This window comes from Sorex araneus, chromosome X, assembly GCF_027595985.1.
Source record: "Sorex araneus isolate mSorAra2 chromosome X, mSorAra2.pri, whole genome shotgun sequence".
NCBI classification, from domain to species: Eukaryota; Metazoa; Chordata; class Mammalia; order Eulipotyphla; family Soricidae; genus Sorex; species Sorex araneus.
Window position 1 is genome coordinate 163,440,797 of NC_073313.1, and position 27,370 is coordinate 163,468,166.

Genomic DNA, 27,370 nt, shown 5'->3' on the forward strand with positions numbered 1-27,370 from the left:
TCAGGTTATTGATTGGGAAAATATTTCTCTCAGACGGAAAGCCCCTAACAGGCTTCTCTGAATGAATCATATCACTCGTGTGCATCCTGAGGGCTTGCATCAGAGGAAACAGGATTCCCTTTCGCACGCCCTGGCCTGGCCTGGCCAATCACTGCAGAGAAAGGGGCGCATCCTTCAGCCCTGGGAGCTGGAAAGATCCGGGAGCAGTCCTGTGTGCTCGGTCATCACTGTTCTTATTCCAGGGGCAGTCCCCTGGTCGAGTGGTTTCTTTTTTTTTTGCTTTTTGGGTCACACCTGGCAATGCACAGGGGTTCCTCCTGGCTCTGCACTCAGGAATCACCCCTGGCAGTGCTCAGGGGACCCTATGGGATGCTGGGAATTGAACCTGGGTCAGCCGCGTGCAAGGCCAACGCCTTACCCGCTGTGCTACCGCTCCAGCCCCTCATTTATGCTCATTTTATTATTAATTTTGTTTTCTTTTGGGGGCACACCCAGCGATGCTCAGGGGTTCCTCCTGGCTCTGCACTCAGGAATTACTCCTGGCGGTGCTCAAGGGACCCTATGGGATGCTGGGAATCGAACCCAGGTCGGCCTCTTGCAAGGCAAACGCCCTCCCCGCTGTGCTATCGATCCAGTCCCCGGTTTTATTAGTTTGATGCCACACCCAGCAGTGCTCAAGGATCATCCCAGGTGGTGCTCAGGGGACCATACGTGATTCTGGGGATCAAACCCAGGTGGGGGGAGGGGGCTGGAGTGATAGCACAGCGGGTAGGGAGTTTGCCTTGCACGAGGCCGACCCAGGTTCGATTCCCAGCATCCCATAGGGTCCCCTGAGCACGGCCAGGGGTAATTCCTGAGTGCAGAGCCAGGAGTGACCCCTGAGCATTGCTGGGTGTGACCCAAAAAGCAAAAAAAAAAAAAAAAAAAAAAACAACCACAAACCCAGGTTGGCCGCATGCAAGGCAAGTGCCTTACCCACTGTGCTATTTCTCTAGTCCAACCTTTCCTAAATGGAATATGTCAAAGCAGACCACTGGGTCCGTAGCAAGAACTTAATACCCCAGCCTGGTGCCAGTGGCAGTGTAGCAGAGGCCAGAAAGGGGTTGCTCAGGGGCCCGCGTGTGAACAAACCCCTGACCTCCGACACTCTCTCTCGTCCCAAACCACTGAGCCTTAGCCCTTGACTCAAGCGTGCTCTTCTAGAAAGCTCTTCGACACGAGGCAGAAGGGGCGGGCTGCTCTTGAAGCAATAGGTTGTTTCACTTCTAATAATTCGAGATGATTTTTCTCTTAATTAAAAACTACAAGCTAAAGAGATTAATCTCTTCCCCTGGAAAAGCCCGGTATGACAGCCCCTCGAAGGAAATCCATTTTGTCCAGAATGTATGAAACTCTATCTGTAGCGTCGGCTTCCTCTGCTGAGCCCACAAACGGCAGCTCCCCGGCACCCCCTCAGCCTGATGCGCCCGTCACAGGGGTGCGCCCTCGACCCCCCTCTCCACACACACACACACACACACACACACACACACACACACACACACACACACACACCCCACAAGGTAAATAAGCCCGGAAGGTTTCCTAGCAACGCGTTGTTCTGGAGCCGAATAAGAGGCAGCCGCCCATCCCGGGGTCCCAGCCAGATGGGGGAGGAGGACGAGCCTAGGGGGGTGTTTAATGCATTTCTGGAAAATTCACTTTGAAATCATCTTCTTAACATAAGCAACAAGATCGACTTTATACTCTTAATGTGTTTTTGGTTTTGTTTTTATTTTTTGCTTTTTGGGTCACACCCGGTGATGCTCAGGGGTTACTCCTGGGTCTGCACTCAGGAATTACTCCTAGCGGTGCTCAGGGGACCCTATGGGATGCTGGGAATCGAACCCGGGTCGGCCGAGTGCAAGGCCAACGCCCTCCCCGCTGTGCTATCGCTCCAGCCCCACTCTTAATGTGTTTTTTTTAAAAAATAGTCTCATTACTAGTCTTTATATATATGTATACATATATATATAAAGCCATATATATTTCTGGATATATATATGGACTGGAGCGATAGCACAGCAGGGAGGGCATTGGCCTTGCACGCGGCCGACCCGGGTTCAATTCCTCCGTCCCTCTCGGAGAGCCCGGCAAGCTACTGAGAGGATCCCACCCGCATGGCAGAGCCTGGCAAAGCTTCCTGTGGCGTATTCGAGATGCCAAACACAGTCACAACAAGTCTCACCATGGAGACGTGACTGGCGCCCGCTCGAGCAAATCCATGAGCAACAGAACGACAGTGCTATAGTGCTCTCTCTCTCTCTCTCTCTCACTCTCTCTCTCTCTATATATATATATATACACATATATATATAAAGCCATATATATTTCTGGACAAAACTGATTTCATTTTAGGGACTATAATACTGGGCTTTTTCTTACCAGAAAAAAGAAATTAACCCCTTTAGCTTGTAGTTTTAATTAAAAGAACAGAAAATCAGTTATTAGACTAGAAACAACCTCTCCACGAGCAGTTTAGCCCTTCCCCTGTGCTAAACAGCTTGATGTAAGCGTGCACTTGAATAAAGTAACTATATCATACGTGTGCGTATATGTATTACATATGTAGGCATCAATTTTAAAAGAAATTCTCCCAAAACCAGCGTGCAGTGTGTAATTGGTAAATGGGTCCATCTCAGAACCATCTGGAAAGTTCTTCCCCGCAGCTCTGGGCTGGAACCCCTGGGTGGGCGGCCCCGTCCTGGGCTGGCCACATCCTCCACATCTCTCATCTCCAGGGCGGCCCCGGTGGCGACCCTCCGAGTCGCCGGGAGAAGCAAGCCAGCGGGTGTGAGGCCCCAGCCAAGCTGAGACGTGGTGCTCTGTTGCATCCGCACGTACCGCATCCCCCCTCCCGATTACTCAGGGCGGGCGAGGGGCGCTTCTCTCCCCGCTGCTGCAGTCCTGGAAGGAAAGGGCGGGAGTGACCTTCTCAGGACAGTATTGGGCAGGGGGCTGCAAGGCAGTCCTGACTTCCATCCACGGAGGGTGAGAGTCCACAGCCAGGTGGACGTAGGGGGCGTGGCCTCTGCAGCAGCTGAGCACAGGAAGGGAGTAGCCCAGCCCTGAGCGATCCGGGTGGGAGGGGAGGTGCGGGCCGTTAGCCTGAGCTGGGGATCAGCCTGCCACCGCCTTGGGGTTAAGCACGAGCTCAGTCTTCCCGAGGATCCAAGCTCTCCTGTCTCCCGGACCCTCATGTCAGTATACGCCAGCATCACACCAGGGCCCCAGAGGGGCCAACTGCCTGCTCTGCCCAGCGGGAGGTACCAGTCGCTCTGGCTGCCTTTTGTTCTCTCTTTCACGTGCGTTTGCATCCTCTCCAAAGACCACATTTGGGGAACTAGTCTGTTCCGGGCTTTCTGTGGCCCGGCGACATTGGCTGCAACATGACGGGTTTTCAAGGGTCTTCCACACGGTCTTGCTTCGGGAATTCAGCAAAATTCTTTTTTTCCTCTGAGTAGGCATATTAAAGCTAATCAGAGTATTTGTTACTCGGATTTGGTTTGTTTTTCTTTTTTGGGGGGCGGGGTTCTTTATACCTGGCGATGCTCAGGGGTTACTTCTGGCTCTGCACTCAGGGATGACTCCTGGTGGTGTTCAGAGACCATATGGGATGCCGGGGATTGAACCCAGATCGGCTGCATGCAAGGCACAGACCCTGTCTCTCCAACTTATTGGTTTGTTTTTCTTTTGAATTTTGCATCACACCGGCGATGCTCAAGGGTTGCTCCTGGCTCTGCACTCAGGGGTCACTCCCGGTAGGATTCAGGGGCTCAGGGGTTCAGGGAATCCTGTGGGGTGCCGGGAGCATCCTCAGGACGGCTGCCTGCAAAGCAAATCCTCCCCCTTGCTATAGCTCTGATCTTTCGGTTTAGTCACTGTCACTGTCACTGTCCTCCCATTGCTCATCGATTTGCTTGAGTGGGCACCAGTCACGTCTCCATGGTGAGACTTGTTGTGACTGTGTTTGGCATATCCAATACGCCATGGGGAGCTTGCCAGGCTCTGCCACGCGGGCAGGATCCTCTCGATAGCTTGCCGGGCTCTCCGAGAGGGATGGAGGAATCGAACCCGGGTTGGCAGCATGCAAGGCAAAGGCCCTACCCTCTGTGCTATCGCTCCAGCCCTGCAGCCCAGTAAATTTTATAAATGAGTTGTTTTCATTTTCATAATGGTGAAATGCACTAACTAGTGTGTTTTACTTAAATTTAATGAACCACATTAGTAGCACTGTAAAATAAATTGAGTTTTAGGGGGGCAACAAACCAGCACATACCAGCAATGCTGTCGCACGTGGCAGGCGAACTTTGGTTTGAAGATGAGATCGCGCGCGTTCAGGGTGGTATGGCTGTAGAAGAACCACCGTTTGCTTCTGCCTCACTAGCAGAGAGAATTGAGCCCCTGAGAATCAGATACATGCCGGTTGTTTAGGACTGGAGCGATAGCACAGCGGGGAGGGTGTTTACCTTGCACGCGACCGACCTGCGTTCGATTTCTCCATCCTTCTTGGAGAGCCCAGCAAGCTACTGAGAGTATCCACCCGCACGGCAGAGCCTGGCAAGCTCCCCGTGGCGTATTCGAGATGCCAAACACAGTCACAACAAGTCTCACCATGACACATGACTGGTGCCCACTCGAGCACATCGATGAGCAACGGGACGACAGTGCTACAGTGATTTTGGCTTTTGGGCGATGCTCAGGGTTGACTCCCAACTCTGCACTCAGGAATCACTCCTGGCAGTGCTCAGGGACCCTATGGGATGCTGGGGATTAAGCCCAGGTTGGCCATGTGCAAGGCAAACGCCCTCCCTGCTGTGCTATCGCTCAGACCTCCCTCGTCCGACACATGTTGTTTGGACTTTCACTGAACCTCGCCGCAGCGCCCTGCTCTCGAATCGCATCGAGAGGGTTCTTTGCACTGGGTTTGTCCTGCTGGGCTGTCAGGAGTGTGTCCGGCTGGGGATTTCACGGTCTCTGCTTGCTGACACGCTTTCCCTCTAATGCCTTCCAGGTTCCAACCAAGAAGCTAAAGAAATATGAGAAAGAATACCAGGCCCTGCGGGAGAGCCAAATGCAGCAGGAAGACCCCATGGACAGATACAAGGTGAGTCCGGCGACCCACTCGGCCCCCCCTCTGCGCCTCCTCATCTGGCCTGACCCCCTGTGTCTGTGCTAAGTGTCCAGGTGTGTGCACGTGGCAGGAGACCCCCCCCGGGTGGCCAGCCGTCAACCATAATATTTCTTTTCTTTCAGTTTGTATATTTGTAGGTCTCTCCTCCACCATGTTGCCTTTAGCCTGAGACTCTTCATCCGAAGCTCAGAGAGGGGGAAAAAAAAAAAAAGAAAGTGGCTCTCGACTACTTTCAAAAATGAGGAAAAAAAAAAAAAAGGCAAAGTACTGTGTTAGCGGTTCACAGTCCCAGCCAGAGACTTTTAGAAGGAGAGAACTCTTTGCAAGACGGGCGCCAGAATGTTCCAGACTTGACCCGTGTCTGTGGCACCTGTTCACAGAAACAAACGCGTTCTGAAAGCAAAATAAAAGGCGCAAAGGTCTGTGGAGCACAGCGGTGGTGTTTGTCCTGACCTTTCTTTCCCCCCAGTCTCCGAGTGCTTGACTGAGTCTGCAGTTTCAGATGACTCCTGTGTACTGTGACCCCGGGAACTGTCATCAGTTCACTGCATTCAGAAAGGTGGAGGGGCTGTGTAATTAAGCGAGATTATTCCCAGAGTCCAGTGCGGGTGGACGTGACCCTTGTGTGGTTCCTCCCCCAGCTTCTTCCCTGATCTCCTTCCTACTCCTCCCTGTGCGGCTTATAAAACTAGCTAAAGAGCCAGGAGACCCACCAGACTATTGCGTTCAGTCCCTACGGGCACAAAATAAGGTTCGCAGCGAATTTCTTTATTTTGTTTTGGCTTTTCTTTTGAAGCTCATTTCTCCCCCATCATTCTCTTAATAAAAGCAACTTCCCAGGGCCGGAGCGATAGCACAGCGGGGAGGCCTTGCATGCAGCCAACCCAGATTCGATCCCCAGCATCTCATAGGGTCCCCCGAACATGGCCAGGAGTAATTCCTGAGTGTAGAGCCAGGCCAGGGCCCCTCGGAGGGGATGGGCTCCAGCTTCCCTCCCCACCCCAAACAGAGTTCCCGGCTGCCGAAGACCATCGGAACCTAGCTACAGCCATGCTGGAGGCCTCTCTCCACACGTTTGGACAGGCCTCGTGCATGAAGGTACCGGCAGAGGAACCCAGGTGTGTGTAATCCCATCAACGGCCAATGTCCAGAGAGAGACTTAAAAGCAAGCTCTCCCTGGGAATCGAACTCGGGTCGGCCATGTGCGAGGCAAACGCCCTCCCTGCTGTGCTATCACTCCAACCCCTACAAAGCGATCTTAGGAGGTTTTTCATGTGCTGCTATTTATCTTGGGCATGGCACTGTGAGCAAGGACTATTGCAGGAGCCCAGAGAGAGAATTAAAGACCCGCTCGTGCGCACTCTGTGGCCACACTAAACCACTGCCACGTTTTAGGAAGATTCTTCACGTGCGAATTTCATTTCAGCCCCTTCCTAGAGAGCCAAGAGAAGTGTCCCAAAGAGACATGATAACCCACCATCTTTCCCGAACCCCAAGTTACTACTGAGATACTGTGCACAGTTCATTCCTCTGGAAGGGAGACCTTCCCCTCCGAGTTGGCGCTTACGAAAGACCATTGGCCCCAGGTATCGGGTACTTTCAGGGCAGAGATCTACGTAAGCAGGCATTGCTTTTCTTTTCTGTGCTGTTTTAAAATATATGCGTTTCTGGGGCTGGAGCAATAGCACAGTGGGGAGGGCGTTTGCCTTGCACATGGCCGACCTGGGTTCAATTCCCAGCATCCCATAGGGTCCCCTGAGTATCCAGGGGTAGTTCCTGAGTGCAGAGCCAGGAGTAACCCCTGTGTATCGCCGGGTGTGACCCAAAAATAAAATAAAATAAAATAAATGCGTTATACATACACGCATGTGTAAGCATGTAGACAGTCATGTGCTGCCTGACCTAGACACTCCATATTTGAAGTTCAGTGAGGACTAAAATTCCTGCTTATTTTGGTTTGTGGGCCTATTTGATTTCAGTAAGATACAGGTTTGGTTGGGTTAAAACATCATATCCATTTGCACTCTCTGACAAGTCCCCATGAAACACACGGATAAGTGTAGTTCTCTTTGTACAGGGGTAAGTGTAGTTCTTTTCAGTACATTTTTAAGATGTAGTAGCCAATTCTTATTCATCATTTACCAGTTTTGTAGATATTAATACTTCCAGAGATATTTAGGGCATACGCTTCCCCTGTGGGGGTCCAGTCCTGATTCCCAGCAACCCCCTCAGACAGACAAGGGGTAGCCCTGAGCACCTCAGGGGGTGGCCCCCCCAAATTAACCAAAAGCAGTATTTTCTGTTTAAAGAAGTAGTTATTCGGGCTGGAGCAATAGCACAGCAGGTAGGGTGTTTGCCTTGCACGTGGCCTGCCCGGGTTCGATTCCCAGCATCCCATAGTGTCCCCTGAGCACCGCCGGGGGTAATTCCTGAGTGCAGAGCCAGGAGGAACCCCTGTGCATTGCTCAGTGTGACCAAAAAAAAAAAAAAAAGTACTTATTTCCTTTTGGAAACATTAAGTTTCCTGCAATGTGCAATTTATTGAGTCACCTTTTTAAGAATTGCAGCCTTCACCTGCGTCTAGGAGGTGGTGTGCTGTTCTTGTTTAATTAAAGAATCGCTTGCACAAATGTGGGTTAAGGCTTACAGAGTACGGTTAATTAAGTCCCAGAGCATAACGAAGGTTGTGTTAATATCTGTTCTAGAGGGAAACTCCAAGACGGAATCGGAAATGCATAAATTCTCTTGGGTTTGGGACACACAGACGGTATCATATACGTAATTTCTAATTGAGGGATCTCGTCCGTGTTCAGAATAATTAAATTTGGAATGTTGAACTTTTTTCCTTGAGGTTAGACAGATTTTTCCCAGACGTAATTCAAGTAGAAGGAAAATGATTTTTCTAAGTTTATCGTTCCTCTTTGCACAGACTAATTTTTGTAAACCAGGTGTCCCAACATAGAATTCAAAACCCAGGTATTTATGTATAGTAAAAACAATACAAATGAAATATTTACAGTAAAACCTGTTTATACTTGTGTTATTGCCATTTTTCCATTTGTAATGGAGTCAGTCAGATGATCTCATTTTGTGTGTAATGTGACACGTGATTATATTTAAAACATGTTGAGCAGATTCTTAACTAGGAAAGAGATGGGGCTGGAGCGATAGCACAGCAGGGAGGGCGTTTGCCTTGCACACGGCCGACCCAGATTCAGTTCCCAGCATCCCACAGGGTTCCCTGAGCACCCGCCAGGGGTAATTCCTGAGTGCACGAGCCAGGAGGAACCCCTGTGCATTACCGGGTGTGACCCAAAAAGAAAAAAAAAAGAAGAAAAGAAAAGAGAAAGTTCCCCTTTGACCTTTCAGTTTGGGGCCCTTCTTTCCCCAGGGAAGAAGTGATTGGACCTCTGAAAACGTTATTCTGCCAAAAGACCAGACTTACATTTTATTGTTTTACCATAGCCACAAAGGCTGTTGCTGGCTTCTGGGAATAATGATGTTACGAAACGATGTGTTTTTATGACAAGCAAGAGACAGGCCAGTGAGCCCTGGGGCAAGTGGTGACAAGTGTCAGGTGATGGAACTGGTTGAGGCGATGATGGTTGGTTTCCGGTGTTGCTGGTAGGGTTGGTTCTACTCGGCACGCCAGGGCATTCGACACCCACTAAGAATTTCTAAGGATGTTCAGTGTCTTCAAAATTCGTTCCCCTCCCCCCGCCAAATTGTCTTCGATTATTAGTAAGTTATGTTTCTGGTCAGTGCAGTGTGCCTGAGCGAATTATGTACCTCGAATTATGTACTTAGCTCCCACGTTTCTCCATCATCCATCACCCCGTGCTTTCTCAGAGTCTAGCAAACTCTGGGCCCAGGGGAGAAGGTTTTTATTTATTTATTTATTTATTTATTTATTTATGGCTTTTTGGGTCACGCCCGGCAATGCACAGGGGTAAAGTTACTCTTGGTTACTCAGGAATCACTCCTGGCATGCTCAAGTGACCCCTATGGGATGCTGGGAATCGAACCCGGGTCGGCCGCATGTAAGGCAAACGCCCTCCCCGTTGTGCTCTCGCTCCAGCACTCCCAGGGGAGAAGGTTTTGGTGGCATCCGGCCACACACTTATGTTTGCTTCTTGACAGACATTTGACAAGCCAAACTTTTTACTGTTTTGCAATGACAGGGACAAAGCGAGGTTATTTCAGCCACAGCCTCAAGCCCTAAAATATTTGCTCGGTGGCCCCTTACCGAAAGTTTGCTGGGAATGCCAGAGCCTCCAGTATGGCCTGAGCCCCGCCAGGAGAGATTGCTGAGAATCACCAGGTGTGACTCCAAGACCAACAAACAGGGACTGGAGCCATAGCACAGCGGGGAAGGGATTTGCCTTGCATGTGGCCGACCCGGGTTCGATCTCCAGCATCCCATAGGGTCCTCCGAGCACCGCCAGGAGTGATTCCTGAGTGCAGAGCCAGGAGTAACCCCTGTGCATCGCAGGGTGGGACCCAAAAAGCAAACAAAAAAAAGAGAGATTTCAGCTACCCACTTTTTCTTTTTTGAGCTTTCACGTAGACATTTAAACATTTCATGTGTAATCATTTGTCTGTGGAATGTCGAAAAACTGTTGAGATCATGATGAGTAATGAACCTTTCAGAAGAGGTACCCGACAAAGAGAGAACTTTGCTGGCAAAACGCTCTAGGTCTTTATCAGGTTTTGTTTTGTTTTGTTTTGTTTTTTTCTCTTTGGGTCACACCCGGCAATGCTCAGGGGTTCCTCCTGGCTCTGCACTCAGGAATTAGCCCTGGCGGTGCTCAGGGGACCCTATGGGATGCTGGGAATCGAACCCGGGTCGGCCGCGTACAAGGCACCGCCCTCCCCGCTGTGCTCTCGCTCCAGCCCCAACACTCTAGGTCTTTAGGAACATTTTTCCTTCTGATCCTTTAAAAGCCCGTTTACAAGGTTTTTTTTTTTGGTTTTTGGGTCACACCCGGCGATGCACAGGGGTCACTCCTGGCTCTGCACTCAGGAATCACCCCTGGCGGTGCTCAGGGGACCATATGGGATGCTGGGATTCGAACCCGGGTCGGCCGCGTGAAAGGCAAACGCCCTACCCGCTGTGCTATCGCTCCAGCCCCCAGCCCGTTTACAAGGTTTAAAAACACTGCAGCCTCTGACACAGCCCAAACACTGAGCTTCTAATCCACCCCTCCCCTGTCCCTTTTTCCTTCAAGACTTCGTGTCCTTTCTATGGACTGCCAGTTCTTACTTCCCGCCTCCCTGCTCTTGGAACAAATGACGTTCTCCATCCTTTGGAGGGTTTTTCTGGTGCCTGAGTAGAGCCAGCCTGGTGGAAGGAAGTTCCCTGCACCAGCGTTAGTAACGCGACACAAACAGCCCAGAGCGTTGCTCACGTCCACACCCAGCGTTTTTCCCTCCCGCAGCCGGGAGGGCCAGGGTGCTTCCGAGTGGAGACATGCCCTCTGGCTTTCTTTCTGCTGAAAGAAAACTGCCCGTCCCCGAGAGGAGAGTCGGTGCGTCCCACTGTGTCCGGGAAGTCCCAGCAGAACCGAACTAGCATTAACAAGTGTCTGTTCCTGTTGTCGCCTGGATGTTTTAGGAGGTGTGCGGTTTCGTTGGAGGTTCTTTTTTTAAAAAAAAAAAAAAAAAAGTTGTCTCTATGATTGAGAACGCTAGTGAGTCTGTGACTTTTGAGGAGGTAAGTTTTGAATCTGTGTCTGTGTGTGTATCTGCGTCTGTCTCTGAAAATGCAGTATTCTCCTCCCAAAGGGACCAACGCCCCTTCCCCAGTTCAGGCCGTGTCACTTGGGTGCCAGGTTTTGTTTTTTGTTTCTTTTTTTTTCAAAGCGACATTGAGGGCTTTTTGTTGTTGTTGTTGTTGTTGTTTTTTTGCTTTTTGCTTTTTGGGTCACACCCGGTGATGCTCAGGGGTTACTCCCGGCTCTGCACTCAGGAATCACCCCTGGCGGTGCTCAGGGGACCCTCTGGGATGCTGGGAATCAAACCCGGGTCGGCCGCATGCAAGGCAAATGCCCTCCCCGCTGTGCTATGGCTCCAGCCCCAACGACGTTGAGTTTTAAGGCTGATGTCGCATGGTCCCCAGATGTCTTTGCCTTAAGGTCTAGGAGGCGTTTGCCTCTCAGGGCTTAGGGTAAGTGACTGTCCCCTCCCTGTCGGTCGCTGAGGTTCCGGGCTGACCTTCCCTCTCTCTAGGCAGCCCTTGCTGGAATTCCTAAATGGGCCTTTTTCCAGCCCCCCGTCGGACCCCTCTCACCCCGTCCTAGCAGAAACGCAAACTTGCTTCAGTTCATCCCTTTGGGAATCTTCTTCTCCTCTGGACAGGCTGGAAAAGAGCCAGACCGGTGTCTGACTAACCCTTGGGAAGGGTGGGGAGGCGGTTCTAGAACATTCCCCCGGGGTGGGGGGTGTGCTAAGGGCTCCTGTTCGCCCGAAGCCCCGACTTTGGGGGAGGATACTGCATTTCGGCCTGTGGCTGGCTTCTCTGTGTCTGAGTTTGAGCAGAAGCAGGGCGACCCCCCACCCCACCCCCCCAGCTGCTTGCTTTGCAGAGACGACTGAAGCTTCCTGCTAAAGCAAACGCCAGCAGCCAGGCCCCGGGGTGGGGGTGGGGGGCTTTCTAGACACCCTGTTCCACTTAGGGTCCCCGTCTCTGTGTCTGTAAGGGAAGCTTCCGGCTGCCAGGGCCCAGGGGCCACGGTCCTGAGGATGTAAATTCGGCCGAGTCCCCCTGGTCCTGTTAAATAGCCTTGGCTTGGTAGAGAAGGAAGCGACGGTTCACTGAGTGGGCAGGCGGGGGGCGGGCTTGGGTCTGGGTAGGACAGCGTCTTGGATGCCCGCCCACCTGGTACATTTTCAGACACTTTGGCCCAGGTCCCTCAAATGGTACTGCATGCCTTTAGGTTGTAGAGGGGAACTCAGGATACTGCGCTCACATCCGTCGCTATCACCCGAGAAGCTGGTGGCCGCCGTGTTCTCCCTTGTGACGAATTAGCCTCCCACAGTGTGGGAGCACTTATGCCCAGTGCCCTGCAGAGAGAACTCGGGAGAAAGGGGGGAGTAGGTGTGGACTCAGGCACGGGGCCAGGACAAGGGGTCTCGGCGTGACCCAGGGGGTGATGACTCCTCCGGGATGGAATTTGTTTCCAGGGCAAGGGGCAGGAGTGTGACACACCAGCTCCCGCTAGAATTTGGGACCCTTAGGGGCTGGAGTGATAGCACAGCGGGGAGGGCGTTGGCCCTGCATGCGACCGACCCGGGTTCAATCCCCAGCATCCCGTAGGGTCCCCTGAGCACCGCCAGGAGTGATTCCTGAGTGCATCAGCCAGGAGGAACCCCTGAGCATCGCCGGGTGGGACCTAAAAAGCAAAAATCACTGTCACTGTCATCCCGTTGCTCGTCAATTTGTTCGAGCGGGCACCAGTAACGTCTCTCATTGAGAGACTTATTGTTACTGTTTTTGGCATCTCGAATACGCCATGGGGAGCTTGCCAGGCTCTGCTGTGCAGGCGGGATCCTCTCAGTAGTTTGCCGGGCTCTCCGAGAGGGGCGGAGGAATCGAACTCGGGTCGGCCGCCTGAAAGGCGAACACCCAACCGCTGTGCTATCGCTCCAGCCCAAAAAAGCAAAAATAAATACATAAAAGAATTTGGGACCCTTTTCAGCACAGCTTTGAGTGGATCAGCTGGAGACGGGCTGTCTTGGCAGAGGCTGCTTCTCCACCCTGATTCTGCCGCTGTAGACCAAAGGGGCTGAAGAATTCAGAGTCCACACATGTCCACCGTCTGTCCTTGGGTGAAGGCGTCCTTCCTCACCAGGCTTTGGGGCTTGTATTTTGGCCAGAGCCCAGGCACTGCTGACTGGAGGGGCAGTGAGACCCTTCTCGCATCTTGTCATTTTCCTCCCTTCAGTGGAACACAAAACCCAACTTACCTTTTAAGCTTTTAAAACAGTTTTCCGGGGTCTTGAACGATAGCACAGCGGGTAGGGCGTTTGCCTTGCATGCAGCCGACCTGGGTTCGATCCCCGGCATCCCATATGGTCCCCCAAGCACTGCCAGGAGCAATTCCTGAGTGCAAAGCCAGGAGTAACCCCTGAGCATCGCTGGGTGTGACCCAAAAAGCAAAAAAAAAAAAAAAAAATTTTCCACACCCATCTGTTCACATGCCCTTTGCAGAAAACCTGGGGACCTCTTAATGGCACAAAGACCGCCCCAAAACGGCCCACTCCCCGCGGTTTTATGCCTGCCCGTACGTTAGCAAGTGGCGCTTCCCCGTCCTTGGAGGGTTCGCCCGAGAGGGGCCAGGGGCTTGCTTCTCTGGCGCCTGATGGCATCGCTTGTGTGTGCATCCTGCCGGGATTCCGCGTGGACGGAGAAGAGAGGGTGGAAGTGGCCGGGGTTGTTCCTCACAACCCCAGTTTGCTGGCGCAGGGGCCTGCTTGCTGCACGGAGGGGGGGCTCCTGCCTCGGAAAGCATCGGCGAGAGAGAGCGGCAGAGACAGAGAGACAGAGGCAAGAAGAGAGACAGAGAGATAGGGAAACAGAGGCAGAGAGAGGCAATGAGACAGAGGCAGAGAGACAAGAGGCAGAGAGACAGAGGCAGAGAGACAGGCAGAGAGACACACAGAGACAAGAGGAAGAGAGACAGAGGCAGAGAGATGCAGAGAGACACACAGAGAGAGACACAGAGACAGAGAGACACAGACAGAGACACAGAGATAGAGACAGAGAGACAGAGGCAGACAGAGACAGAGAGACAGGGAAACAGAGGCAGAGAGACAAAGATGCAGAGAGACAGAGGCAGAGAGACAGAGAGACAAGAGGAAGAGAGACAGGCAGAGAGACACACAGAGACAAGAGGAAGAGAGACAGGCAGAGAGACACACAGACAAGAGGCAGAGAGATGCAGAGAGACACAGAGGCAGAGAGACACAGACAGAGACACAGAGATAGAGACAGAGAGACAGAGGCAGAGAGACAGGCAGAGAGACAGGGAAACAGAGACAGAGAGAGGCAATGAGACAGAGGCAGAGAGACAGACAGAGAGACAAGAGAAAGAGAGACAGAGGCAGAGAGACACAGAGAGACAGATGCAGAGAGGCAAAGAGACAAGAGACAGAGAGACAGAGACAGAGGCAGAGAGACACAGAGACACAGAGGCAGAGAGACAAGAGACAGAGAGACAGAGGCAGAGAGACAGAGGCAGAGAGACACAGAGAGACAGAGGCAGAGAGACAAGAGACAGAGAGACAGAGACAGAGAGATAGAGACAGAGACAGACGCAGAGAGACAGAGGTTTCTCTTCTTCCCGTGAGCAGCGCTGCATGCTATTGGAGAAGGAAAACACTCACATAATGCAGCCCCCACGGACACTGAGCGTCTCCGCGACAATGTCGTCCCCGAAGCAGCGAAACCCCCCAGAAGGACCTGGCTCCCCTCACAGAACACAGGCCTCTGGGGAGCAGAGACACTTTGACTGAAAGGAGGAAACCGTCAGGGGCCAGAGCGATAGCACAGCGGGGAGATCGTTGGCCTGGCACGTGGCCGGCCCAGGTTCAATCCCCGGCATCCCATAGGGTCCCCCGAGCACCACCAGGAGTGATTCCTGAGTGCAGAGCCAGGAGTCAGCCCTGAGCATCGCCGGGTGGGACCCCCCCCAAAAAAAAAGCAAAAGAAAAGGACAGCGTCAGTCAAGTTCTGAATCAGGTCCTTGATTCTGAGCTCCCGGAACCAGTCACCTGAACCCTGACTCCGGAACACTGGGGAAACCTGTCACCTGCACCTGGTGTCACCCCCCCTGCTGTGCCTCAGTTTCCCTTGAGGTGGGGCTGTCGCGCCCATGCTTCAGACAGGAGTTGCCCCGGGACGGCCACGTCTGTGTTGAGGGTCTCACCCGCACCTCTCACCCGAGTGGCACCTTTGCTTTGTGGCACGTTTTCAGTCGGCGGTGGGGGGGAGGCGTTTGGGGTGGGTGGGGGAGGGGTGGCCGCACCCCGCACCGCCAGCTTAATCACTGTTGTTTCCAGGCAGCCGCCCGCCCCGCCGCCTCTGTCACCTGCTCAGTGTCCCCTTCCACAGCTCACTGGCCGTTGCTTGGCGCCCCTGGCTCGCGGGGTCTGGCCGTGCCCGAGCTCACGCCCCCCCCCCCCCCGGGCCTTGCTCTTTCTCTGCAGAGGGAGAACCGGAGGCTGCAGGAGGCCAGCATGAGGCTGGAGCAGGAGAACGATGACCTCGCCCACGAGCTCGTCACCAGCAAGATCGCGCTGAGGAACGACCTGGACCAGGTGACGCATCCGGCCGCGACTTCCTCCCCGAAGGCGTCAGGGTGGCGGCTCGGAGCAGGGAGGGGGCGACTGGCGGATGCGGGCCCTGGACAGTGGCTGGGTCACCTCCATGCCTATGTCCCTTCTCCTCGCCCGACGCTGTCACTGTCACTGTCACTGTCATCCCGATGCTCATCGATTTGCTCGAGCGGGTGCCAGTCACATCTCCACGGTGAGACTTGTTGTGACTGTGTTTGGCATCTCGAAGACGCCACGGGGAGCTTGCCAGGCTCTGCCGTGCGGGCGGGATCCTCTTGGTAGCTTGCCAGGCTCTCCGAGAGGGGCGGAGGAATCGAACCCGGGTCGGCTGCATGCAAGGCCAACGCCCTCCCCGGTGTGCTATCGCTCCAGCCCCTCCTCGTCCATAGTTTCCCTAAACTCAGGGTGGCTGCGGTGATGGGGGAACTCAGTGAGAACGTTGTCACTGGGAGCCCCCACTCTGCTCCTTCGGGGGTGTCGTGGGGAGGGTCGCTTGTCCCGACTGCACGATTTGCCCTTCGGGTCCTATGACCCACACCTGCTTTTGGCATCTGTTGACTTTTTAAGATTGCCCCTAATTTAGCATGTTCTCCCCTAAATCTAAAGTACTGGAGCCGACCGTTGAGGGGTGTTTTTTTTGGTGGTTGTTGTTGTTTTTGCTTTTTGGATCACACCCGGCGATGCTCAGGGGTTCCTCCTGGCTCTGCACTCAGGAATCACCCCTGGTGGTGCTCGGGGGACCCCATAGGATGCTGGGGATCGAACCTGGGTCGGCTGCGTGCAAGGCAAACGCCCTCCCCGCTGTGCTGTCACACCAGCCCCTGGAGGCACGTTTTGGTGCTGGCAGCCAGGGGCCTCTGCTCTGCCCCCCACTCCCCTCTCGGCCCTATGACCCTGCTCGCCGCCCGTCCCACCTCCCCAACCTCTGTCTGAACCGCACACGTCAGCGGCCTTGCTGGCTGCTGAAGACCTAAAAGGGCGGACGGACGAACAGACGGACGGACGGAGCTGGGGCTGAGCCCGTGCGGGAGTGAAGGCCCTGGAGGGCCACTGTGTCAGCTCAGCCACCGCCTGTGGGCTCTGTCCCAGCCTCTAGGGATTGTCCCCCTGGCGGTGCTCAGGGGCCCCCATAGGATGCTGGGAATTGAACCCGGGTCGGCCGCCTGCAAGGCCAACGCCCTCCCCGCTGTGCTATCGCTCCAGCCCCCCTGCCTGAGTCTTGACTCCTGCCTCCCCCACAACCCCAGATGCCTCTGAGGAAGCTCCGTTGTCTGGGTGGGTGGGAAGGTGCTGCTGGACGTCTGGAAACTTCCAGAGGCCTTAGTACAAGCCTGTTCTTTTTTTTTTTTTTTTTTTGGAGGGGGGAGGTCCCACCCGGCGATGCTCAGGGCTGACTCCTGGCTCTGCACTCAGAAATCACTCCCGGCGGTGCTCGGGGGACCCTATAGGGGATGCCGGGGATCGAACCCGGGTCGGCCACATGCCAGGCCGACGCCCTCCCCGCTGCTGTTGCTGTTATTATTCCGGCCCAGGATGAGCCAGTCTCTGGAAACATCCCACCGCGAAGGGCTGGTGGGGAGGGTCGCGCCCCAGGCGGAAACAGGGAGAGGTGGTGATGGGGCGTAGCGGGGAGAGACCCTCTGTCCTCACCTGGGGGCTCCCCTGTTGCCCCGGCGAGCAGGCGGAGGACAAGGCAGACGTGCTGAACAAGGAGCTGCTCCTCACGAAGCAGAGGCTGGTGGAGACGGAGGAGGAGAAGCGGAAGCAGGAGGAGGAGACGGCCCAGGTGAGGGGGCGCCCGGGAGCCTTCGCCGAGCTGAGTTGGGGCTGGGGGTCATCAGTCGAGCCCCAGACTTGGGTGAGGGGGTCGGAGGGGGGTAGCCCAGCTGCCGGGAATTTGCCTCCGCCATCGGAGAGGATTGTGCGGTCAGTAGGCAGAGTCCGAGTCACGGGTGAGGCTTATTTCTTTGTTCTTTCACTTCTTGGGTCCCACCCGGCGATCCTCAGGGCTGACTCCTGGCTCTGCACTCAGGAATCACCCCTGGCGGTGCTCGGGGGACCCTATGGGATGCTGGGAATCGAGCCTGGGTCGGCTGCATGCAAGGCAAACGCCCAACCCGCTGTGCTATCGCTCCAGCCCCAAGCTTACTTCTTATTAATCCTCACAGTTATTTGGATGCACAGTAAGAGATATAGGTTCCCAAGCTGAGTTCCCTGGGCTCTGAGGGTGAGCAAGGCTTCTACCGTAAATCCCAGACTAAATCCTCAGACTGGTTCTGCTTGTCCTTCCCCATGGGGGTTCTGTCTCTTAAGTCATAGCAGCTTGCATCAAGACCGTGCTTTTATCTTCCTATTTTGATGCCGGGGTAGCTTTGCCGTTTGCCCCGGGTCCGTTCCAGTCCCACGGCAGGACCTCCCTTTTGGGGTGTTCGGAACTCTGGCAACCAAAGTCTGAGCCAAGTAATTATGATGGATGCCTAGGGGTACATGCATTTCAGAGTCGATCACCTCCCAAGTAAGCATTTCAGAGTCGATCAACTCCCAAGTATAAGGAGCACAGCGTTGATGGCCTTTCGCTGTTTAGGCAAAGAACATTGCTCTGTACTAAAGTATGGAAAAGCTATAGGGGAAATAGAAAAGCAAGTCATTCACCATAAATACAAAGTCCAGAATCACCTAAAGAACCAAACCTGACTTGGGGAATTGTGAAACATAAAGGGAAAGGTTAAAGGTAAACTCAGAGGGGGCTGGAGCGATAGCACAGCGGGGAGGGTGTTTGCCTTGCACGTGGCCGACCCAGGTTCGATTCCCAGCATCCCATAGGGTCCCCGAGCACCACCAGGAGTGATTCCTGAGTGCAGAGCCAGGAGGAACCCCTGAGCATCGCCGGGTGGAACCCAAAAAGTGTAAAAAAAAAAAAGATAAACTCAGGGGATTAGCAGTACTCATAAGAGCACAATAAGCTTCTCTGGGAGGAAGAAAGGGAGCCATTCACTGATGAAGCCTAAAGCACTTAGGGTTAAAATCCATCCATTTTTATATGACTGTAACCATCTGTAGAGCTGGCAGGCTACAAAAATAATCACGGTTTAAAACCAACAATTGCTAGGGATTTCGCTCATGGTTTAAAAGTCGCCATGGTTTGGGGCCGGAGCGATAGCACAGCGGGGAGGGCGTTGGCCTTGCACACGGCCGACCCGGGTTCGATTCCCAGCATCCCATAGGGTTCCCTGAGCACGGCGAGGAGTGATTCCTGAGTGCAGAGCCAGGAGGAACCCCTGTGCATCACCGGGTGTGACCCAAATCGTGCTCTAGTGGTCTCGGGACTGAAGCAGATACTCCATGAGGGGCCAGTGTAGCTCCTTCCAATGTGACTGGCTTTGTCCCTGCACCTCCTGACCTTCGAAGCTGTCACCTTCCTCCAGAGAGGAGGGGGCCTAGATCCCCGCCCTAGGACTGAGAGCCCCCCCTGGACGACCCCCCGCCTCGCTAGGCATGTTTGAAGTCAGTGGTGCAGAATGGGCCGCTGTGCCTAGCGCACGCACTGCGTCTCTGAGGGGCTCTGGTTTGGCGGCCAGCAGGAGGTGACTTGAGGCAGGACCGTGTGACAGACCGTTGGCCACCCGGGCTGTGAACCAGGCCGGCCTGAGCTTAGATGGTCTGTGGAGACGCGCCCCACTTACTGAGCCTGCGTGTGTCTCGCTTGCGCCTTCCCAGCTGAAAGAAGTCTTCCGGAAACAGTTGGAGAAGGCCGAGTACGAGATCAAGAAGACGACAGCCATCATCGCCGAGTACAAGCAGGTGAGGGCAGCTGTGGATGGACATCACTCTGTCCAGCACGGTGACGCCACCGCAGCCATCGGGTCTGGTGACTTGCCTCTGTGGCGGTGCGGGCTGTGAACCTGGGAGGTCTGATGGCGCGGGGTGTTCTCTCGGTGGCTGACAGGACAGTGGTCAGTGCAGTGGTCAGTACAGTGGAACAGGAGGGGTCTTTAGAACCCAGCGGCGTGACCCCCAGCACTGCTGGCTGGCGAGCTCAGCCCTCCACATGATGTGACAGGCAGTGGACCCAGCTGGTTGGAGACTGTGACATTCTAAGACATCATCTACCCGCAAACTGCGGGTCGGGACTGGCTGTATCTCACAGGCGCTGGTTTATTGCAAAGGGTAGTTCCCTGGGGCTGGAGCGATAGCACAGCGGGTAGGGCGTTTGCCTTGCACTCGGCCGACCCGGGTTCGATTCCCAGCATCCCATAGGGTCCCCCAAGCACCGCCAGGAGTAATTCCTGAGCGCATGAGCCAGGAATAACCCCTGAGCATCGCTGGGTGTGACCCAAAAAGCAAAAAAAAAAAAGGGTAGTTCCCGGGTTGGCCCAAATCAGGAAGATGCTTGCTTTTTAACACCAGGAAGTCCAGTTGGGTTGCTTGCAGGCTTGGAAATAAATTCTCCTGTAGATAGTGGACAACTAGACAAGCCAATATGGCCTCTAGAACAATTTTTTGAGCAGGCTAGAATTTCTTTAAGTTTTAAAAAAAATTTTTTTTTAAATTGAATCACTATGAGGTAGAGCATTGCAAAGCTAGTCATGATCGGGTTTCAGCCATACAGTGTATATGTATATACCAATTTTGTGGTTTTTATTCTCCTCTAATCATTTTGAAGGTTTTACCTCTTCGTAAGGAAATTCTCATAGTTGAAAAGAGAAACTTCTCTCTCTTTTTGTCATAATGCATTTTTTTTGTATAACCCATCTATTTATAAATTTTTTTTTTCGTTATGGTTCAGACCCGGCGATGCTCAGGGCTGACTCCTGGCCCTGCACTCAGGAATCACTCCTAGCGGTGCTCGGGGGAACCCTGTGGGATGCTGGGAATTGAACCCGGGTCGGCCGAGTCCCAGGCAAACGCCCTCCCCGCTGTGCTATCGCTCCAGCCCCACTATTAGTAAATTTTTTAATTGAATCACTGTGAGAGAGACCCTTACAAAGCTGTTCATGATTGGGAAAACGGAAACTTTCTGGCTGAGAATTGGAATTGTCCCTCCAGATTCCAGCACAGTACCTCACACCGAGCAGTGAGCAACTCACCAGGACTCTGCAGTTCCATCCACTGGGACAGGCAGAGCCTGCACTGAGGCCAAAGGCCAGTGTCGGGGACATGGACTCGCCCCCGCCCCCCCCAGTCTGTCCCCTCCAACTGCTGATGTCCCCTGAACTGGGGACCCACCAGAGCTAAGCACAGCAAGGCTGGCCTGTGGCGTGCTTTCTAGTCCCGCTCTTTCCTTCCCTCAGATCTGTTCCCAGTTGAGCACCAGGCTGGAGAAGCAGCAGGCGGCCAGTAAGGAGGAGCTGGAAGTGGTGAAGGTAAGGCACAGCCGGGTGGCGACAGACAGGGGGACCGGGAGGCAGACGCCGGGGCATCAGAGAGCCCGGCTCAAAACACCCGGCTCAAAACACCCGTGGGGCTCTTCTCCACCCGAGTGTTCAGAGGGTCTTAAAAGAAAAGTTGGAGCATCGATTTCAATGCTGTGCCCCCTGGTGGCAAAACGATTGATGCCGCGTGAAGATGCAGTTCCTCTGTTCCCTAGAAACCCGCACGCTCAATCAGATGCGACTCATGAAGAAGTAAGGCTGGTCCACCCAGCGTCTTGGGGCCACATTACAGAAATCATAGTAATTATACTGGAAGGGCGACCTGTTTCCTTGCGTCCCAGGTACTTAAGTGGGACAGATTGTTAACCTCCCTAAGCTATATATATATATATATATATATATATATATATATATATATATATATATATATATATTTGCTTTTTGGGTCACACCTGGCGATGTACAGGGGTTACTCCTGACTCTGCACTCAGGAATCACCCCTGGCAGTGCTCAGGGGACCCTATGGGATGCTGGGAATCGAACCCAGGTCAGCCGCGTGCAAGGCTAACGCCCTACCCGCTGTGCTATCGCTCCAGCCCCCCCTAAGCCATATTTTATATTCTGTCAGCTAGAGACAACATTGCCTGCCTCCCCAGGTCATCTGGAAGGTCAGAGAAAGCTAAGTGCTTAGCTTAGTACTCAACACAGGTCAGTGTGCTACAGTTTATTTTTTATTTTCTTTTTCTTTTTATTTTCTTTTATCTTATTTTTATTTTTTATGTTTATATATACATATAATAGTTCACAGTATTTGATTATATTTAATATTCGAACACCAATCCCACCACCATGACACCTTCCCACCACCATATTTGGGATGTTTCCATCTCGAACCCCAACCCCTGCCCCAGAGCGGAACCGAATAAACAATATTTTGTATTGTTTATTATGAATAAACCTCTGAGAGTGATCCAGAAAAGTTTCCTTAGAGGAAAGTGTATAAAGATTATTGTGTCTCACCCAAGGGCCATTAAGCCCTTCTTTAAGAGACTGCTAACATGTTGTTATGTTAGGTTGAGTCGTGTGTGTGTGTGTGTGTGTGTGTGTGTGTGTGTGTGTGTGTAAAATATATTTCCTTCCAAGATTGGTTGCCTCCCACTTTAAACCCCACCAAATGTCTCGCGCTACTCTCGGGGTCTGGGCGGTGTGAGGTATGAGATATCCGGGAATAAGTCCACTCGTGGGAGAGGCTCGGCCCGAGTGTGTGGAGAGCTCCCCTGGGCATGGTGGCAGTTGAGTTCTGGAGGTTTTTGTCTGCCCGGGCTGGGTCCCCAGGGGCAGGGAGGGGCCTCACCCGTCCCCCTCCAGGATGCCCCGAGTGAAACAGCCCAGTGCGGCATCCAGCAGCATGGCTGTGGTTGTGTCGTTTTATGCTCTCTCGACACACTTCTTATGACAGGAAAATTGGAAGTATGAAAGCTGAAAATATACCCATGAACCTGAGATTGTCCCCCATGGCAGAGCCTGGCAAGCTCCCCCATGGCGTATTCGATATGCCAAAAACAGTCACAACAAGTCTCACCAAGGAGACGTGACTGGTGCCCCCTCGAGCAAATTGATGACCAACGGGACGACAGTGACAGAGATGAACCTGAGACTGTATAAGTTCAGTTGTCTTCATCCTTACGCCTGATAAGACTATGGGATCCCTATTTTTTTTTTTTTTCGATTTTTGGGTCACACCCGGCGATGCTCAGGGGTTACTCCTGACTTTGCACTCAGGAATCACTCCTGGCAGTGCTGGAGGACCATATGGGATGCTGGGAATCGAACCCGGGTCGGCCACATGCAAGGCAAACGCCCTACCCGCTGTGCTATCGCTCCAGCCCCCTGGGATCCCTACTTTAAAGCCCTACCTTGCCTTTTTCATTCTCTCTTTGGGGGAAGGGCCTTGGGCCCCACTGGGTGGCGGATCTGGGGTTGTTTGCGTGCAAGGCCAGGGTCTTAACTGCTCTCTGACATCTCTGACCTTAGTCAGTTTTAGTTGGTATCTTGAACAAAGCCAGGAATTTACACTGAGCATGTTCTCTTTGGGGGTGCACCCCCGAGAGTGCTCAGGGATCCCTCCCGGCATGCTCGGTGGCCATTCAGGGTGCCAGGGATCGAACCCAGGTGGGCCGCATTCACGACACAGTCATAATCTCTGTATGATCTCTCTGGCCCCCGAGCACCTATCACTGTGCACAGCTGTTAGACCTGTGTTTTTCACAGAAACTGTACATGAGTACTTAGAATTGTCCTGCAAGAATGAGTTACTACGGGGCTGGAGCGATAGCACAGCGGGGAGGGCGTTTGCCTTGCACATGGCCGACCCGGGTTCGATTCCCAGCTTCCCATAGGGTCCCCTGAGCACCGCCAGGGGTAATTCCTGGAGTAGCCCTGTGCATCACTAGGTGTGACCCAAAAAGCAAAATAAAATAAAAATTTTAAAACACATTACTATTTTTAAATGTGAAATTGAGGAAATGATTCAAAAACATATGTAAGGGCTCAGTTTGGATAGTAGTGACGGAACGGTAGAACAGCAGATAAAGATTACGGAAGGGCTTTCAAAGAGACGCTGTGAAGCTTTGGACCTGCCTTGGGGAGTTGGCTATGCCAGCTCGAACTCTGAGGGTCACAGCACAGAAGTGGAGCCATGTTTGATGACGAGCATATTTATTTATTTATTTATTTTATTTATTTATTTTTGCTTTTTGGGTCACACCCGGCGATGCACAGGGGTCACTCATGGCTCATGCACTCAGGAATCACCCCTGGCGGTGCTCAGGGGACCATATGGGATGCTGGGATTTGAACCCGGGTCGGCCTCGTGCAAGGCTAATGCCCTACCCGCTGTGCTATCGCTCCAGCCCCTGATGACAAGCATATTTAAAAAGGCACAATATTTTCAGAAGTGGGGGCCGAAGCAATAGCACAGCAGGGAGGGCATTGGCCTTGCACTCGGCCAACCCGGGTTTTATCCCTGGCATCCCATCGGGTCCCCGGAGCACCGCTAGGAGTGATTCCTAAGTGCAGAGCCAGGAGTCAGCCCTGAGCGACACCAGGCATTGAAGCTCAGAACCCAACTCCAAGTTCAATTAAAGAACCCAAATTTAAATGAAAGAACTCAGGGACTGGAGCGATAGCACAGCAGGGAGGGTGTTTGCCTTGCACGCAGGCGACCCGGGTTCGATTCCCGGCATCCCATAGCACCACCAGGAGTGATTCCTGAGTGCAGAGTCAGGAGTCAGCCCTGAGCATCACCGGGTGTGACCCCCCGCCCCCCCAATTTTTTTTTTCAGAAGTGATTTGAGTTCTGAAATCATCTGACGGTGGCTCTCTTGGTGGTTTCAGGGTAAGATGATGGCGTGTAAACACTGCAGCGACATCTTCAGCAAGGAAGGCACTTTGAAACCCGCCGCCGGGAGCAGGGAAGACCGGGCGGTGGAATCCGATGACGAGAAGGATTCGCTGAAGAAGCAGCTGAGGGAGATGGAGCTGGAGCTGGCACAGACCAAACTACAGCTGGTAGAGGCCAAGTGCAAAATCCAGGTCGGCGGCTCGGGGGAGGGTTGGCGAGGGAGAGAGAGTCCTTCTGACGGGCCCGTCCGAGTTCCCGCCGGCTCAGATCCAAAAGATGTCACCGTTCCCCGTAATTCATTATCTGTGTGCTACTGTGTTCCCTGTCATCCTAAACAAACTCAGATTTTTGTTTGTTTGGTTGACTGGTTTCGGGGGTTACCACACCCAGCGGTGCTCAGGACTTACTCCTGACAGTCTCTGGGGACCACGTGGGATGCTGGGAACTGAACCCCGGCTGGCCACATGCAAGGCCAGCGCCCTCCCCACTCCACTGTGTCTCCCGCCTCCAAATTCATAGTCTTACCTGGAATTTGAATAATCAAAAATGTATCTCCCAAGGGATACAAAAATGTATCTCCCAAAATGGAGGGCGTTTGCCTTGCATGCAGCTGACCCGGGTTCGATTCCTTTGCCCCTCTCGGAGAGCCCGGCAAGCTACCGAGAGGATCCCGCCTGCATGGCAGAGCCTGGCAAGCTCCCCGTGACGTATTCGAGATGCCAAACACAGTCACGACAAGCCTCACCATGGAGACGTGACTGGTGCCCACTCGAGCAAATCAATGAGCAACAGATGACAGTGATAACAGTGATACAATATCTCCCAAGAAGTGCTCCAGGAACTCCTCCTGGAAATTCCCAAAGGTTCAATGTCAGGCCCCGAGGGGTCGGTCACATGCAAGTCGAGAAACACTTTAACCCCTGGACTAACTGTATCTCTGGCCACCGAAACCAGAGATACATCTGATCTTGTGAGAACCGAGGCGTTTTTTCAGCTTTCGGTGAGGCTCTTTCTCATGGTCTGGGCTTCAGTAGCTCGTGCTGAAATAGAGCAGAGCCCTCGGTGACCCGCCGCCTGTCTGTACGAAGGGCTGAAGCCCAGGGTGTGCCTGTGAGAGCCCCAGGCGAGATCCCCGTAACACACGTTCCTCTAACACCAAGAAGCCTCACTGATGGATGTTCACGCGCACACACACATACACACACATGCACATACGCATGCACACATGAATACACACACGCACACAGACATACACATGTGCGCACATGCATGCGTGTGTGTGCACACGCACACACATGCATGTACACTCGCATGCACACATGCACGCGTATACACAAGCACATATGTGCATGTGTACGTGTGCACACGCACACACATGCATATATACACGCATGCACACATACACTCATACACACATACACGCACATAGACAAGCACATACATGCATGTGCACATGCGCACACACATGCACACATACATGCATACACACGCACATACATGCACATACGCATGCACACATACACACATGTGCGCACACGCATGTGCACATGCACATGCATATACACATATGCATACAAACACATGCATAAACACACTATGCACACATACACTCATACACACACGCACGCACATAGACATGCACATACATGCATGTGCACGTGCGCACACACATACACACATACATGCACACACACGCACATACATGCGCATATGCACGCACATGCATATACACATATGCATACAAACACATGCACACACACATATGCATGCACATGCGCGCATACACACACACCATGCCTTTTTCTCGCGAATCCTGTCCATGTCACAGGCTAGCGTGAGAAAGAGTCCCAGCCTCTGTGGGACACGGCACCTCCCTCACCCCCCAGCCTGGCATTCAAGCCCAGAACTATCATAGCTTTGCCCTGACCCCAGCCTAGCGCCAGATCTGCTGACACTAGCTGAATAACGCCCACGTCCGTGTTTGTGACTTTAAAGACAATTGAAATTATCTTTTTTATTGTGGGTGCAGGGGGGACGATCTGTCAGGTGAATTGAACCCAAGCCGTCATCTTTAAACCACTGGACTTTGGTCAGGGCACATGCCTAGCAAGATGTGGGTTCGACTCCTGCCACCCCACGGTCCCCCAAGCACCACCTGAGTGGTGCCCGCATCCTGGGGCCCCGACATTGAATCCAGGCCCGTTAGCTGTGGATTGCCCAGGGCTCCCCTGAGCACTGCTTGGGAGCAGACCCCTCCCCCCAAATAAATATTACCTCTGGGTGCAATTTAAACCTGAATTTCAAGGGGGTTTTACTGTTGTGGTTCGGTTTGCTTTCAGGCTCCACAGGGCAGGGCTTACTCCTGACTCGGTGCTCAGGGGACCGTGCAGGATGCCAGCGAGATTGAACCTGGGCCGTTCACTCAAACACCCTACAGGCTGTACTATTGCTACAGCCCCCTTTTTTTGTTTTGAGGGGCCTGAGTTGGGGGGAGCAGACTTCAGAGGTGCTGGGGGGTCCTGATGGTACTCAGGACCAGATGCAGTGCCTGGCTCTGTGGGGTGCAAGGACGTTAAGTCCCTTCCCTCCTGACGCAAGTCCCTCTCTGGCCAAAGGGAAGTTTTATTTCACTGTTTTGAGAAAACAGGTTCTGAGTTCTAAAGACAGTTCATAGCTCATTCACCTCTAAAGGTTTTTCTTGTCGAACTGTCGTTCCGTTGCTCATCGATTTGCTCGAGTGGGCACCAGTCACGTCTCCATGGTGAGACTTGTCGATATGTTTTTGGCATCTCGAATACGCCACGGGGAGCTTGCCAGGCTCTGCCATGCAGGCGGGATCCTCTCGGTAGCTTGCCGGGCTCTCTGAGAGGGATGGAGGGATCGAACCTGGGTCGGCCACATGCAAAGCAAACTCCTACCCGCTGTGCTCTCGCTCTGGTCCAAAGCTTTTTCTGACTTTAGGCAAAACCCTTTTTCTGGGTCTTGTGAGGGGGAAGTGATGACCCCAGGGAGCTGGAGAACCCAAGAAGCCGTTTTTTTTTTTTGGGGGGGGGGGAGGGGGGGAGTTGAACGATAAAACGCGTTTGT

General features: G+C 53.2%; 1 protein-coding gene across 3 annotated transcripts in view; it reads left to right on the forward strand.

Moving 5' to 3' along the window:
* Positions 1-27,370, forward strand: part of RABGAP1L (RAB GTPase activating protein 1 like) — a 401,062-nt gene that overhangs the window by 367,298 nt on the left and 6,394 nt on the right. For 2 of the 3 annotated variants that reach the window (XM_055120167.1, XM_004613724.2), the window contains 6 exons: positions 5,054-5,146; positions 15,380-15,490; positions 17,190-17,294; positions 19,226-19,309; positions 20,800-20,871; positions 24,277-24,474. In XM_055120167.1, the coding sequence (XP_054976142.1) occupies positions 5,054-5,146; positions 15,380-15,490; positions 17,190-17,294; positions 19,226-19,309; positions 20,800-20,871; positions 24,277-24,474 (663 nt within the window). Of the gene's footprint in view, positions 1-5,053; positions 5,147-5,295; positions 6,309-15,379; positions 15,491-17,189; positions 17,295-19,225; positions 19,310-20,799; positions 20,872-24,276; positions 24,475-27,370 lie in introns of those variants that run through there. The other variant, XM_055120168.1, reaches the window with a different exon arrangement.